Source organism: Terrapene carolina, unplaced genomic scaffold (genome assembly GCF_002925995.2).
Source record: "Terrapene carolina triunguis isolate 2854851 unplaced genomic scaffold, T_m_triunguis-2.0 Scaffold629, whole genome shotgun sequence".
Lineage (NCBI taxonomy): Eukaryota > Metazoa > Chordata > Testudines > Emydidae > Terrapene > Terrapene triunguis.
Window position 1 is genome coordinate 11703038 of NW_020664980.1, and position 14254 is coordinate 11717291.

Genomic DNA, 14254 nt, shown 5'->3' on the forward strand with positions numbered 1-14254 from the left:
GCAGGACCAGGGTTTCAGTGATTAACCTTTGTTCAACTTTTGACAGCCACTGATACTTTGAGATGTCATATTGCAATTCATAGAAAAAACCCATGACTTTTACAGACATATTCCTGCTGTATTTATCCACAGCTGGCCAACCTAAAATTATTTAACAGAACTACAAATTTGCAAAGAGTCTCACTTCTGGTAGTCAGAAGTTTAGTGATTCCCTCACCCTGAAATTCACGGGTAGACAATACTTCCTTCACCCTCTTTTTCATTAGGAGTAAAGGGACAGGTTTTTATGTTTGGGAGAGCAGGAGAGTCCCACAAAAACACTCACCGTGAGGCACTTTACTAAGGAAATTGTTGGTATTTAGAGATTCAACAAACTTAAAGTGAAAGTGTCAGTGATACTCTTAGTAGACTGTCATCTTAACCAAGGAGTACTTGCCAGTATGGGCACCAGGGCCAACAGAAATTTCCAGGAATTCAGACTAGTCAAGATTATATTTATGCACATGTGCATTACACCAAACATTTGGTAAAAAATGACCCACGCAAATGTACGCTCCCCTCTCTTTAGATTTGCAATGGTCATTAACCATAGTTCAGAAGATTACTGCTCAGTAGGTATTAAAGAGCAAGGTTACAGTAAGACCTACTGAATTTGAAAAACAAAAAACAATTAAGGGCTTCTAAAATTAAACTGCATGTAAAATATTTGAAATATGTAAAGGATACCAGTTTATAATGTTACATGTCTCCATACAGAAATGTATGGGTACATACCTAATGTTAGGTCTAACAGATATCACCTTTTTCTTTAGTTTGAAACAAGAGTCCATGTGTTTAATCATTAGTTAAAGTTTAAACGTTGCATATATACCTATCTGTGAAAGAGTATTAGAATGCCAACAAGTTTAAAAAACTGCAACCTATTTCAAAAAATGAAAATTACTTTTAATTTTTACATTTTGGTATCCATGATTAAGACCATAACTGACCAACAAGATAAACATGGCAGTGATTCAAAACATGTGGAAATATTTAAACTTAACTGTACAAAATAAATTAAAGTTTACAAAAATCTCATGCTAGCTCTGTTGACTGACAGTCTATGTAGTCTCCTCAGAGAAACACATAAGATCTCTGAATTATTTATTTTTTAATAAGTCAAAGAAAGGATGCTGCAAGGCTTCATCAAGAGTAATTCTTTTGGCTGGATCATACTCCAACATTCTGCGAACAAGGTCAAATAGATTCTGATGATCTGAGTCATGACAATGCATTAATTCCTGAAAGAAAGAAGAAAAATTCATTTACATAGATCCTTCACAAATATGAATCCAGCTGAGAAAGAAATTGATGGCTCTGGGTTTTACCTTTAATGGTTTACAACGTCTCCTAACATATCGACCTGCAGAACTATGTTCATCCCAGTCCAATTGGTCATGCTGAAAATAGCGTTTTCTGCATAGAAAGAGTTTTATTAAACAATATTTTGTAAGTTTGATCCTGGAAATATCTACATCTTTCTAAGTAATTTTGAAACACCATAAAAATGATGTATACTTCATATCCCTCTATACTTGGATTCAAAAAACCTTTATTTTCCAGCTAACATACATACATGAGAAAACCTGTTATCTATTGGTATATCAGAATACTGACAAAGCAGGTTAATTACTTTGTTTTCCTTGGCATTCAAGCCACTAAAAGCAAACATTTAAACTATATTTACACTACTGACAAGTTAGAGAGCCAGAAGCTTCAAAGAAGAGAGTGACTTGTCCTCAGCTTAGACTGGTACATGTAAAGAAGAGGATGTCAGCCTTATTGATTTTTATAACTTTTGTTAGTCTTGTATCATAATTTTGGTTTCTTACATTTAATCTTTCTAGTTTCTGAAAAATGTTGTCAAAGTCAAATTCTTAGTACAACTGGATATTATCAAAGTCTTCAGGGACTATATTCCCCAAACACCTAAAAGCTACTGGGTCCAAATAAATGCTTGACAAATGCACTTGTCGACAGCAAGTAGGATGATTTATTTGGGGGGAGGTGGGGGTAGGGGAGGATGCAGGAGTCTTATCCAGTTTCTGCCAAATGTAAGCATTCATTCCGAAAAATAACTTTTGAAACTTATTTGTAAAAGTAACCAAGAAGCAAGCAATTAATGTAGCTAACACAGTGCTATCTTCCTGAATCTGCAGAGAGGCTGTCTAAAGCTTAAATCCTGGCACAACCCATAGCCCAACCATACAAGCCTGTCTTCTGGAGGTGCATGTTGTGTTGTGGGGAAGAAATCCTTCCTTCCCAGACCAGACAACTCCGAAGTACTGGTATTACTCCATTTCTGTTTCTTTAGTCTCACAAATGGAGTAACCTTTGTGCTATTTGCCTCTCACTCCACCCCTCACTCCCAATGTGCTGGGAATGGATTGGCACAGCGTCAAATCCACTAGCTTCTCTCCAGCTCCATCCCCCAAACCCCACTGTGCACAGAGATGCAGGGATTTTATAAAGAACTAGGCTCTGAAGTGCACCCCATGCACTGTCCCCCACATCCTGGACCCACTATACAGCAGACCCACACCACTTTCACACCTCACCAGTTACAAGAGTGTCCTCAGACCCAGACGACTTGCCCCAATAGAGATAAGAACAGACTTTTCATCTCAAAGACTGTTAACTGTGAAGTCTTTTTCTCTAAATCCATCCATCTCTATTTATGCTCTCAACACTGCTAGGTGTTGGAAAATTTTGGGATGTTACAGCTATCTCCCTCCCAGTCCTGCTACCCAAATTTTGCATGCACTTTAAACACTGTTGGAAAGTACAATAAATCTTCTGACTAGTGAGTTACTGATGGACTTAAGAATTGGTCTTCTGGATAATCACTTGCACAATTTAGATTTTCAGGGGCTGTTTTGGATGCTCCAGAATTCCTCAGCACAAATTAGACAAACATCTCACTGCTTCAGCACAATTTAGAATTTATAGCACTTCTCTGGCTCTAGGACTTTCACTCTGCTGAATTTCAAAGTACTGCAGCAAGAGAAACATTAGGTTTTCTCTAAAAAGGTCACAAGAATCAAAAGTGTTACACAACCTAAATACAGGAGTTGCTATTAGTTCCCCCAATACCATATTTACCTTGATTTCTTAATCATGTGAGTTGGTAGAGGCCCTAACATTCTCTCCATCATTGCCAAGTGTTCTTTACTATCATGTGTCTGTAGAAAAAAAGTCATTACAATTTATACACTATTTCTTCCCTTCCACTTAAGTATACTTATTCTACACATCAAATGTCAGCCATTGCTTTATCACAGAATCATTACACATTACCAAAAAATCAGGTATGCAGTGCTGTCAGTAGACACTATGCTTTCCAATCAGAGTAAAGTGTTCCCTGAACAAAAGTTTATAATCTAAACAAGATCATACATACACATTTAATTATTCCTATCTTATCAGCTTTTTTATAGTCTAGACAGTGTTTAGGAAATTAATATGTACCCACTTTAGCAGCAAAATTTGGTTTAAGATACTGTAGACAACAGAATTTTCTGAGTAGATCTGTATTATAACAATTTAAATTTATAGAGACTTTCATCCTTCATGAACATTAAGCTTAAATACCTGTTCTTATTATAACCATTTTACTGATGTATAGTCTGAGAGACAGACAGAATGAGTGATGTGCCTGAGATCACTCAGTAAGTCAGTGACAGAGTTTTGATTAGAACCTAGAGGTACTCACTCCATCCATGCTTTAACCTATTAAGACATGCAACTGCCAAGTCAAAGGTTCTTGAAAGCACAGGAAGCCTTTTAATATCATATCTCCTCCTACTCATCTATATAATTGCCCCTATACTCTCCTGATCATATGCAGTATAAGAACACCACAAAGTCTATGGACTTGTGGCATATCTAGCAATTCACCATGTTCATCTGAATTAATTTTTTGAAACTTTAACATCAGCCAAAAGACTACTGGAACCTAGTTCTATCTACTTCATTCCTCCCTGTAAATCACCATATCTACAAATAAATTATGTAAAACTTTTGGTGTTTTGCTTGAGAAAGTTATAAAAGCTAAGGGGATTTAAAAAAAAGTATGACTACACCTCTACCCCGATATAACGCTGTCCTCAGGAGCCAAAAAATCTTACCGCATTATAGGTAAAACCGCGTTATCTCGAACTTGCTTTGAACCACCAGAGTGCGCAGCCCTGCCCCCCCGGAGCACTGCTTTACTGCGTTATATTCGAATTCGTGTTATATCGGGTTGCATTATATCGGGGTAGAGGTGTACTTTATATTTTGTAAGACATTGTATTTAACATCATGTTATCTTTATATAAATGTATCACTATTTACACTTTCTATTATAATACTTAAATTTGCAAACATATTTTATGCCTCTTATATTTACATTCTTTTAAGTGGATGGCATTAGAAAATCAAGTCAAGAGCCCGTAATAAAATGGTACATAACTGCTTAACATACATACCTGAAATACTGTAAGACCAAGGTAATATTCAATTAGAATGCAACCTATACTCCAAACATCACAGGGCTGTGACCACCCGAGCGCTACAAAAGACAAACAAATTCCAAAGCATGTTTAATTTTTAGCTTAGGCTGAAACTGTACAAGTTACCAATCAACCTCCACCTATTGTTTGCCTAATTCCTAAGCCATTTGTCTTTACAATTCTTCTCTCCCTGAAATCATTTTGACAGTACAGAAAACAGAATTTGGCTAAAAAAAAAAAAAAAGAGAACTGTCAGTTTTTTTAAAATGTGCAGTGTTGTGGTAGCCATGCTGGTCCCAGAAGAGAGAAGTTGGGTGAGGTAATATCTTTTAGTGGACCAACTTCTGTTGGCAAGAGAAACAAGCTTTCAAGCCATACAGAGCGCTTCTTCAGGTCTGGGAAATGTACTCAGCAGGTATGTTTACACTGCAACTAAATACTTGTGGGCAGGCCTACGTCAGGTCACTCAGGCTTGCAGGGCTCGGGCTGCGGGACTACAAAACTGAGGTGTGGATGTACGGGGACACAGAAGTCAAGCTCTAGCCTGAGCCCAAACATCTACACTACAATTTTACAGCATCATAGCCTGAGCCAGCTGACACAGGCCTTTAATTGCAGTGTAGTCATATCCAGAGTGTCACAGCCAAATATAAGGCGGAACAGATGGTTTAGCACAAGTAGTTAACATCTATTTCAAGGGGCCGTTCGAGGTGAAATGGCCTGTTAACACCTCTCTGGTCATAGGTGGGGAAAGGAGGAGTTAAGAATAAGAAAGCAGCTTTTTGTTGAGCTATTAATAAGGTAACCATCATTACCTACTAGATGGTAATAGCAGAAAGGACCATATATTAAATAATTAGGACTGTCAACAATTAGTTATAGCAGTTTATGGAAAATGATGATGCTCTGGAGTGAATAGTAGTTAAGGAACAAGATCCCATACATGAGAAGGCCTGAAAGTCTCTACTAACCTAAAATAACTTCAGGAGCTCTGTAATGTCTTGTAGACACTAAAGTACTGTGATGTTCATTATCAAAAGTTGCGCTTCCAAAATCTACAACTTTGATGTCTGTGTTTTTTAGTGTGCGTTCATCCCGCTTCTGTAACAATCAAAATACATACGTGTTACGTTTTCTTAATAGATATGCTTATTTAAAGTTCTAGGTTCATACACACATAATTTTAAAATACCTACAGGTTTCCAGTTGACCTAATGACATGATAAACTTGATATGACATGATAAACTTCCAGCCCAGCCCTGGCACTTCCTCCCATAATACACAAAGCAAAAGGAACAAGTTTTGCAACTTGTCCTGAAAGTCAGCAAATATGGGCTCTGTTGCACTGAAGTTTAGTGCATGTGCACATATGCACAAATGGAAATTCCAAAATCAACATCCGCTGCTGAAAATGCTTTGCCTCCGCTGAACATACCTTAAGCTTTTATGCTAGAATGTCCCAATACACTCAACCAACAAGACATGAGGCATAAAGTGGTTTCTAAAGAATGCATGACCCAAACCACAGAGGGTTTTATAGATCAACAACCTGAGATGAAGCCAGTGCAATCTTTGAATCACAGACAATATGCTTTCTGGGAGAAGCTCTACTGACTAAGTGAGCAGCCACATTCTGTATAGTGCATAACAGCAAGTCAATCTGGATATGACACAAGTCATGGATAGCTGTGGCAAAATCTACATCCAAAATAAAATTACAAAACCTTCTTGCTAAAATGCAAGTAAAAAAGCCCTCTTACTCATTATGTTATCTGAACATTCAAATATAGAGGATCCAAAATTGCAAACCTTAGTGACAAAATGCAAACTCAACAGAGAAGGCACATATTACTGTACTTCTTCCCTTTCTTCTGTTTATTATCTTTAATGTTACACCTCTCTTATCCAGGAAGATCCTTATCCATGCCCTAAATCTTTGGTACATGCTGATAGAGATAGTAACTTACACCACTGTAGATCTAAAGAAACTGAAACAGAACTGGATCTCATCCACAAACCGAGGGCAGGAAAGCCCAAATTACCTCACTATTTCCATAAGCAGCTTGTGCACATTAAAAAAGGAGGGGCAACATAACAGAACACTATGTTACATTACCTGGCAAATCTATTAGGCAGACAAGCAGTTACCCTAATGCTACGCTCTGGGTCTCTCTCAGAAAAGAATGGAAAGCAACCCTCTCCATCCCTGGTCAGGGCCCACTGGCATACCACTACCTGACATATACAGAAAAAACAGCATAGACGCTTGTCCTTGTCAACTGCCAGAACACTGACCGACACCACCAAACCATAACCAAATTGATAGAGGTCAAGTAAATCTGAGGCGTCATCACTAGTGTCTCTACTACTTTCTAAAAAGATTCCCTGAAAATGGGAGATTAGATGCAGGGCAAAACTGGCACAATTCTCAATATTGAGAGAGTTTCTTGAGCAAGGACCTAACAAGTACTTCTTAAAAAGACAGTGAAACCGTATCGCCATGCTGGACTTTTGTAGCCAGGAAAAACATACGTTCAATTGATAGTTCTTAGCTCAAAAGTTCTCTATGAACCCCCAGAACCTCAATAAGCAACACTGGCCATGTGTGAACTATCAGATGATATTGTTCTGCCATTTTAGAGTTTGTTTGGTTGAAATCAGACCAATCTTGTCTGTTAAGAGGAAAGACCGCACATCTCAGTGAGCATATGGAAGTTAGGAAAGACAACCTTATTTATCACTATAATTTTTACACATGGCAAGTTAATTTTTAAAAGACCAAAATAAAAGGTGGTGGTAAGGACAGTCCAATGGGAATTGGAATAAAAGATGTAAATTTACCATTTTAGAGTTGTACTTTACTACACAGTCAGACTCCACAAACAAAATATTTTCAGGCTTCAGATCTGTATGAGTCAACTTATTATGATGTAAAACTACAAGAGAAGGAGAAAATGGAAATCAATATACATTTCCTAAAATTTTTTAGATATGCATGCAGACATTAATGAAAACATTAAGTTTACTTACAATTTATAGACTGGCAAATCTGATATGCCATCTGTCTAATGTCATCAATATGAAATGGCAAAAAGCTGTTTTCTTTAATAAAGTCATAAGTACTAAGTCCCAGCAGCTCAAACACAATGCAAACATGACCATGATGGTCAAACCATTCCAGCATCTGGACACAGCGGCTTTAAAAAAAGAAAAGACAAGACAAGAAAAGAAAAGTGAATACTCAACTCATATGTGGCTCATTTTGCAAATCCTTAACTCTTTGGCTTATATTCCATGTTTATACTTACAACGTGCTGCTGGGATCCATGGTGTTTAAATACTCCAATACCTGTATTTCTGAACGGGCCGCTTCACGGTATCTACTAACATTTTTCACAATTTTAACTGCTACATGCATTCCCCTCCTTTGAAAAAAAGATTAACTATATTAGTTCTCAAACAAACATCTAAAATTCGAATACACCCTGACCACCAGGGACACTGGAAGATTGTGGACACCAGAGAATTGCAGATTCGTTTTTGGGCATTTAATTTTAGCACTTGAAGGCAGAACAAGCATGATATGGTTTTTAACAGGAGCTCTGGTTAATCAGCAGGAAGCTAGGTTTTACACTAGCCTCAGTTTCCAGATGGCCTCAAGATCTCACCTCAAGCAGCACGTGTTACAGTAGTCTAGTCTCAAGGTGACAAAAATATTGAACAAGGGTCTTCATTTCCAAAGAGGGGAGAGTACTGCAAAAAAGTTTCTCTGCAATATACACCACATTGTTCTTGCTGTTTTCGAATGTCCCAGCTGGCAGCAGTGAAAATTAACTTTGATAAGGTATAAGAATTAGCTTACTTTTAGATTAAAGGCAGGTTTCCCACTATTATAATTTGATAAATCTGCATGTTTTTCATTTTATAATGTTAACACTGTAATTAGGGCTGTCAAGCAATGAAAAAAAATTAATCGCGATTAATCGCACTGTTAAACTATAATTGAATATCATTTATTAAAATGTTTTTGGATGTTTTTTACCTTTTAAAATATATTGATTTCAATTACAACACAGAACACAGTGTACCGTGCTCACTTTATTTTTGATTACAAATATTTGTGCTGTAAAAAACAAAGATAGTATTTTTCAATTCGCCTCATACAAGTACTGTAATGCAGTCTCGATCATGAAAGTGCAACTTACAAATGTAGATTTTTGTTGTTGTTACATACCTGCATTCAAAAATAAAAATGTAAAACTTTAGAGCCTATAAGCCGGTCCTACTTCAGCCAATCACCCAGACAAACAAGTTTGGTTACATTTGCAGGAGATAATGCTGCCCTCTTGTTGTTTACGTCACCTGAAAGTGAGAACAGACGTTTGCATGGCACCATTGTAGCCGGCATCGCAAAATATTTATGTGCCAGATGTGCTAAAGAGTCATATGTCCCTCCATCTTCAACCGCCATGCTAAAGGACACGCTTCCATGCTGAGAACGGGTTCTGCTCGGTAACAATCCAAAGCAGTGCATATCGACGCATGTTCACTTTCACCATCTGAGTCAGATGCCCCCAGCAGAAGGTTAATTTTCTTTTTTGGTGGTTCGGGTTCTGTAGTTTCCGCATCAGAGTGTTGCTCTTTTAAGATTTCTGAAAGCAAACTCCACACCTCATCCCTCTCAGATTTTGGAAGGAACTTCAGATTCTTAAACCTTGGGTTGAGTGCTGTAGCTATCTTTAGAAATCTCATATTGGTACCTTCTTTGCGTTTTGTCAAATCTGCAGTGAAAGTGTTCTTAACATGAACAACATGTGCTGGGTTATCATCCGAGACTGCTATAACATGAAATATATGGCAGAACGCAGGTAAAACAGAGCAGAATACATACTATTCTCCCCCAAAAAGTTCAGTCAAAAAAAAATTTTTTTTTTTTTAAACGAGCATCATCAGAATGGAAGCATGTACTCTGGAATGGTGGCCAAAGCATGAAGGGGCATACGAATATTTAGCATATCTGGCACATAAATACCTTGCAATGCCGGCTACAAAAATGCCATGCGAATGCCTGTTCTCACTTTCAGGTGACGTAAACAACAAGCGGGCAACATTATTTCCTGCAAATGTAACCAAACTTGTTTGTCTGAGTGATTGGCTGAATAAGAAGTAGGACGGAGTGGACTTGTAGGCACTAAAGTTTTACTTTGTTTTGTGTTTGAGTGCAACTATGTAACAAAACAAAACAAAAATCTATCATTAAAGTGCAACTTAAAAATGTAAGGAGATTGCATTACAGTACTTGTCTGAGGTGAGCTGAAAAATACTATTTCTTTTGTTTATCATTTTTACAGTGCAAATATTTGTAATAAAAATATAAATGAGCACTGCATTTGTATTCTGTGTTGTAATTTAAATCAATATATTTGAAAATGTAGAAAAACATCCAAAAATATTTAATAAATTTCAATTAGTATTCTATTTAACATTGCAATTAAAACGGTGATTGTGATTAATTTTTTAAATCACAATTAATCGTGTGAGTTAACTGCAATTAATCGACAGCCCTAATTGTAATGTTGTCTTTCTTAAAACTGAGCACAGATCCAAGCAATTCACCCTCTCTCACTCAGTCAGATAATATTGTCTCTCCAATTGATTAGTTGAATGGTAATGATTTAAAAATCATTCAGGATGTGACACCAAGATCCTGAAAAGGACTAGTCAAATGACAGCATGAACTAACCATCAAAAGGAGATGAAGAAATCAACTATAACAATGTTAGTGGAACAGGAGATACGAAACACATGGTTAATTACTTTAATCTGCAGCGTTAAGTACATTGTTGAAATGATCCAATACACACAGAAGGAAGGAGGGGAATGTTTTGATCAAAAAAATATGCCATTTCCTTGATAAACAATCATAATATTCTATGAGGAAGAAGGACATTGTCTTATTGTGTGTTCATAAGAGGTTTGATGGATATGTTGAAAAACCACTGTGATCTAGTGGACTGAATAAATTGCTATGAGCTAGAAACTCCGGTCTCAAACTCTTGAATAGTAACTTCAACAATAATAATGCTGGCTCACTCACTGTGTGGCCTTATCTACAGCAATTTCTCTGAGTTTAATTCTGCATCCCCTTGCATACCCAATACCCCCAAAAGTCAACAAGAGTTGTGGGAGCACAAGAAATGAAGGACTGTGCTACCTATATTTCAGTTTCCCCATCTGTGATGTAGAGATAATAATACTTATCTATGCCTGGCAATTAATGAGGAGTTGTTGTTTAGTTGATGTTTGTACTGTACTTTTTTAAAAGTAGTGTTAAATATTATAAACTGGCCTCTTTCTGAAAGAAACACTCTGCTAGCAGACATTTTCCAAGGGAAAGGTGATCACAGAACAAGCTTATGCTGTCTGAGAAACAGAAAAACAAAGATATATTCCATAACCAGGAATATTTTTTCATATATTTTTCAGTTTGCTTACTTTGTGCACTGGCCAGCATTTTGTGTATAACCACAGTTTCACTGTTTCCCAAATGTTTTAAGTGCTGTGTGCGTCTTTTGCATAGCAACAGGATAGAGAAAACAGTTAAAAGATAGTAAAATATAACTGAAGAACCACACAAAAATTGACGGGCAAACTCAGAAGCAGGTGCAACAGTATCTGAAACTACATTTATTTTTAAAGTGTGACTAGATTTCAGGTTTGTGATGTCCCTTCAATACGGATAAGCACAAAGACTCCTTCTCAGAATATATGACATGTTACATTTTATCTGAATCTGTATTTTGTGTCAAAGCAATATAACATTTGGACTATCATTTCTGATCCCAACCAAGGGGTTTTGTTGAGACAGTGCCCTTAAGAAGATGACTAACATACTTACATATTGTGATCAATGCATTCCACTACTTTTCCAAATGCTCCTTCCCCTAATGTGGCAATAATTTCATCTAAAAAGAACAAAACACAAGTCAGAACAATTACTGACCTACTCAACCAATGATGAATGTTATTAATGTAAGATTTTAAAATGTGCCATTATAAAAGCATAATTAAACTTAAATCTCAGCATTTGAATATGTTACGGTATTGGACAAGTGTCATGGAAACAATTAGCTAACAACTATCTCTTGTTCTAATCTCAAGCTTCAGATACTACTTTGGAACTTTTGAATAACAGTATTTAAATTCTACAGAAAAGATATGCAAAAGAACAAAAAGGCACAAAAGAACAAAACAAAGAACAATGAAGATTTCTTTAGCCCCCCTCCTCTGACATACTATTCTAAACAGAGTTTCTGCTGAAAAGCTTTTTTAAAAAAAGTGTTGAAAAATGTTCTATACATCTTGCTCTTAGTACGTCTCCACTTTCACAGACCAGGTGACCCTCCTCATCATCCTCTACACTCCTGGATCCTTTCCTTCGGTGACTCTTCTGGAAACGGCACCAAGATCGTCCAGCCAATCAATATATCACAGTGAATTCAGGGCAGAATACGCAATTCATTCAGCAGGGAGATATTCAGGCATTCAGTTACGCACCAGGGCACGAACAGTTGGCAGGAGCAATTTCAAATTCAGTCCCCAGAAATTCACAGGGCACAGTTTATGTTACAGAAGAAAAACATGGCAAGGAACAGATTTTCAGATAAATACTTCAAGTGATAAAGCAACAAAACAAAACACAATTGTCTCTCAAACACTGGTTTAAGTGAAGACTAAGATTAAGACTGCAATGTCATTATTTAGTAATAGCTTACTATTAAACAGGAAAAAATAATCTTTATTGTATTGTGTGTGTGTGTGTGTATTATATATATATATATATACACACACACACACACACACACACACACGGACTTTTAACCACGGGAGAGTTCCTTGACTGACCAGTAAAGGTTTTAAAACATAATGGTTTTAGAAATTAAAAAAATTTATCAAGCAATATTACTTTTTTCATATTCAGAGAAACAGAAGAGAAAAATTTACTCAAAAAGCCCTTGAACCGCAGTGTATAATCTAACACATCTTTCTGCTTCTACTGAAGAGTGGGGAAGTATGAATACTTAGAATCATAAAACTTAGAGCTGAAGATATTCAAATGGGCACAGTAAAAAAAATTCAGATAGCATGCTTATCCAATCGTCAATAAAACATTCAACAGCCATCAGTCAGACATATGAATGATCAAAATTATGCGAGGAGCAAGGTATGGAAGTGACGTCTCTCTTTTAACATATTACAGGAATCAGTTGCATGTCATGTTTATCAATTAAATTTAAATACAAGGGTACATATTTCAATTCTTTTTAGTATTGGAGTTCAGCGGGGTCTCAAACTGGCTGTAAAATAGCTGTTTGACCACACTGTGACAGTTGCATTGGGAAGCAGGAAAGGTGCCTGCATTCATTTCCAGAACAGAATTTAGAGGATGTCAGTAACCTAACTATTGGCCAAAGGATATTTCCAATGGAACAAAGGGTACGTCTACACTTACCGGAGGGTCCGGCGGCAGGCAATCGATGTTCTGGGATCAATTTATCGCGTCTGGTTTAGACGCAATAAATCGATCTCGGAAGTGCTCGCCGTCGACGCCGGTACTCCAGCTCGGCGAGAGGAGTACGCGGCATCGACGGGGGAGCCTTCCTGCTGCGTCTGGACCCGCGGTAAGTTCGGACTAAGGTACTTCAAATTCAGCTACGTTATTAACGTAGCTGAATTTGCGTACCTTAGTCCGAAGTGGGGGGGTAGTGTAGACCAGGCCCAAGTCTTGGATAAAATAGTACTAATGATAATTTTTTCCCTAGTACTATCTGTTTACTATGTACCAAAATTCTCATCAAATAAATAAATATATATATATATATATACACACACACACACACACACACACACACAGGAAGAGATTCAGCTATGTACCCTTTATATATAAAATATATCTGTCCAATGTACTTGTGGCTTAGGAATTGAAGTTTTAACATTCAATTAAGAAGTCTATAACTAATCTATTAATAATAAAGTTAAAAATTACTCATACCGAATGTGAATGGTGACTGGAGCAATGATGACTCTTATGCTTCCTTTTATGACTACTTTTCCTGCTCCGACCAGAGGATTTGCTATAGTGGTGATGGTGACTCTTTTCATCGTCTCTGTGATAATGCCCGTGGTCATATACTTCACAGAAGTCATTTCTGTATTCCTCAACATATCTCCGGTCATGATGATCTCTCTCATTTATGGATCTATCGTCCAAATAATGACTGAAAATACATTTAAAGTGAATTTTCTCCACTTTAAAAATACTTGTGTTCCGACAAGAAAAATTACTTGAGTTGCTAATGCTTAACTGAACATTTATGGCATTTTTATTTACAGCAAAATTCTGCTTTACAACATCTCCCCCTCTAGCAAACATCTAGAGATTTTCAGGCTAGTTTTTATGAGGGAGCTGGTTAAGTCATGTCTAACATATATTACCTTACTTTGGAATTGTGTAAGCAGAATAACCTGTACAACAAGAAATCCATATCCAAATAGGAAATATTTGTCTCAATAGCTGGCATAACTCCACTCCAACAACTCAAAATCTCTCTTTAAAACATACAAAAATCAAAGAAAGTGCAAGCCCACCCTTTCTTTGGTATACACCAGGGGTCGGCAATGTTCGGCACGCGGCTCGCCAGGGTAAGCACCCTAGCGGGCC

At 37.0% G+C, this 14254-nt stretch overlaps 1 protein-coding gene across 1 annotated transcript in view; it reads right to left on the reverse strand.

Moving 5' to 3' along the window:
* Positions 1-923: 923 nt before the first annotated feature.
* Positions 924-14254, reverse strand: part of CLK4 (CDC like kinase 4) — a 14896-nt gene continuing 1565 nt past the window's right edge. The window contains 11 exon segments of the mRNA XM_029913403.1: positions 924-1280; positions 1368-1455; positions 3142-3221; positions 4509-4591; positions 5504-5633; positions 7375-7469; positions 7564-7730; positions 7842-7958; positions 11432-11498; positions 11893-11983; positions 13580-13811. Coding sequence (XP_029769263.1) covers positions 1140-1280; positions 1368-1455; positions 3142-3221; positions 4509-4591; positions 5504-5633; positions 7375-7469; positions 7564-7730; positions 7842-7958; positions 11432-11498; positions 11893-11983; positions 13580-13811 — 1291 coding nt within the window. The 3' untranslated portion in view covers positions 924-1139.